Raw genomic sequence first — 2228 nt, 5'->3', positions numbered from 1 at the left:
TGCCCCCCCCCCCCCTCCCCCTCCAGGCTCCACCACGGGGCTGTCGGCCACGCCACCCGCCTCCTTACCCGGGTCCCTGACCAATGTCAAAGTTCCACAGAAGTCACCGTGCCAACAACGGGAGCGCAAGTCGTCGTCTTCGTCCGAGGACCGCAATAAAATGGTGAGAGGTCGAGGCGACGACTTTGACCTTTGACCTTTGATCTGTGTTTGTGTGTTTGTGCACTGACCACACATGTTGTCAAACAGAAAACCTTGGGCAGAAGGGACTCCAGTGACGACTGGGAGATCCCTGAAGGTCAGATCACCCTGGGTCAGAGAATAGGATCTGGGTCGTTTGGAACCGTCTACAAAGGAAAGTGGCACGGTAAGAACAAAGGCTGCTGGGAACCGGCTCAGTGAGGGCTCCGCTGAGCCACATGATGTGCGCCCTATAAATAGTTTTTGGGGGAAAAACGGCTGTATGTAGAAGTAAAAGCCACTAGATGGCAGCATTGCAGCTCATTTTATTCTTTTTGTTTTCATTTTATTTAAAGAACTCGTACAGTGGTTTGTACTGATTGATAAATAAATAAATAAATGTTACCAGGTGCTTAATAGGATTTCTGTTTGGGGGGTGAAAAAACTTCTGTCCACTAGGGGGCATGGCAGAAAATAATAAAGAAACACAGCTTTAACCCCCACCTTACACAGCAGACGACACTTACCTGCCTTAACCACCAGGGCACCACTGCCCGCTATATCAGAATCGGAAATTAAGTTTTGGACAATATCGGATATCGGCAAAAAGTTCGTATTGCAGCGCACACCCCTATAGTTTTGACTTCTCTCTCTCTCTTTTAGGGGACGTGGCGGTGAAGATGTTGAACGTCACTGCTCCAACGCCACAGCAACTTCAGGCCTTTAAGAACGAAGTCGGAGTCCTCAGGTAACGCCCTCTGCTGGTCAACAGTCGACGTCACAGTCGAAAAGTTCTAAGACAGCTGGTGGAACACGTAGTTTAATACTAGACTGATACCAAGGGACGGTGCAGCCCACGTGGACCACATCCAGCAGAAGTCCCGTAGACTTCGATGAAGAGTTTGTTTTTCCCAAATTGTTCTTGAATTTCAGTTTTGTCGATTCCCGTTTCCCCAGGAAAACGCGTCACGTGAACATCCTGCTGTTCATGGGCTACACCACCAAACCCCAGCTGGCCATAGTCACCCAGTGGTGCGAGGGCTCCAGTCTGTACCACCACCTCCACATCCTGGAGACCAAGTTCGAGATGATCAAGCTGATCGACATCGCCCGGCAGACGGCCCAGGGCATGGAGTAAGAACCACAGACGCACTGACATCACTGACGGTGTCTGTGAGCTTTTCAATGACAGCGCCTCTTCCTCTCTGTCTCCAGCTACCTCCACGCCAAGTCCATCATCCACCGAGACCTGAAGAGCAACAGTATCCTCTCTAACACAAAAAAAAAAAAAAAAAACCTCGGACCCCGGCACCGAGGACGGGTTTCAGACCCGGGTGTTTCCTTGACTCCTTCTCCTCTCAGATATTTTCCTCCATGAGGATCTGACGGTGAAGATCGGTGACTTCGGCCTGGCTACGGTCAAGTCGCGTTGGAGCGGCTCGCACCAGTTTGAACAGCTGTCGGGGTCGATACTGTGGATGGTCAGTTTGGGCTTCACAGGGTTAACGTTCAAACAGGAAGTGCTTGTTTGACGCTTTAAGATCGCATTAAAAAAAAAAGAAAAATCTGGCGATACGATACATATCGAGATACGATATATTGCGATACTTTAGGTATGGAGATATATTGAATTTTTTCAATAATGTACAGTGAGACCTCGAGATACGAGCTCCACGAAACACGACTTTTCCTAGTTACGAGTTAGCAACATTTTTTTCGTGATACAAGGAAACGAGTTATCAGTGCTCTCACTGGACACTGTGTGGCGCTGTCTCCCTCATTGTCCATCTCTGGGTTATTTTACCCATTTTTACAAAACAATAATTTAAATTATTTTCTGAATGAATATAATTTTATATGATCAATACATTTGTTTATATCTAACATTTATAACTTTTTCCTCTTCTTTTCCTTCAGGCTCCTGAGGTGATCCGGCTGCAGGACAAAAATCCCTACAGCTTCCAGTCCGACGTTTACGCCTTCGGCATCGTGCTGTACGAGCTGATGTCAGGAGCGCTGCCCTACTCCAACATCAACAACAGAGACCA

The 2228-nt window shown here is 47.9% G+C and overlaps 1 protein-coding gene across 2 annotated transcripts in view; it reads left to right on the top strand.

Annotated features, from left to right (window-relative positions):
• The window catches only part of braf (B-Raf proto-oncogene, serine/threonine kinase), a 19686-nt gene that overhangs the window by 15518 nt on the left and 1940 nt on the right, over positions 1-2228 (top strand). For both annotated transcript variants that reach the window (XM_025057599.1, XM_025057600.1), the window contains 7 exons: positions 27-163; positions 250-367; positions 844-928; positions 1138-1314; positions 1396-1442; positions 1543-1661; positions 2098-2226. In XM_025057599.1, the coding sequence (XP_024913367.1) occupies positions 27-163; positions 250-367; positions 844-928; positions 1138-1314; positions 1396-1442; positions 1543-1661; positions 2098-2226 (812 nt within the window). The remainder of the gene's footprint in view (positions 1-26; positions 164-249; positions 368-843; positions 929-1137; positions 1315-1395; positions 1443-1542; positions 1662-2097; positions 2227-2228) is intronic.

The sequence above is a fragment of the Cynoglossus semilaevis genome, chromosome 8 (genome assembly GCF_000523025.1).
Source record: "Cynoglossus semilaevis isolate Cse_v1.0 chromosome 8, Cse_v1.0, whole genome shotgun sequence".
Lineage (NCBI taxonomy): Eukaryota > Metazoa > Chordata > Actinopteri > Pleuronectiformes > Cynoglossidae > Cynoglossus > Cynoglossus semilaevis.
The sequence above is the reverse complement of the archived record's forward strand: the minus strand, read 5'-3'. Positions and strand labels throughout refer to the sequence as shown.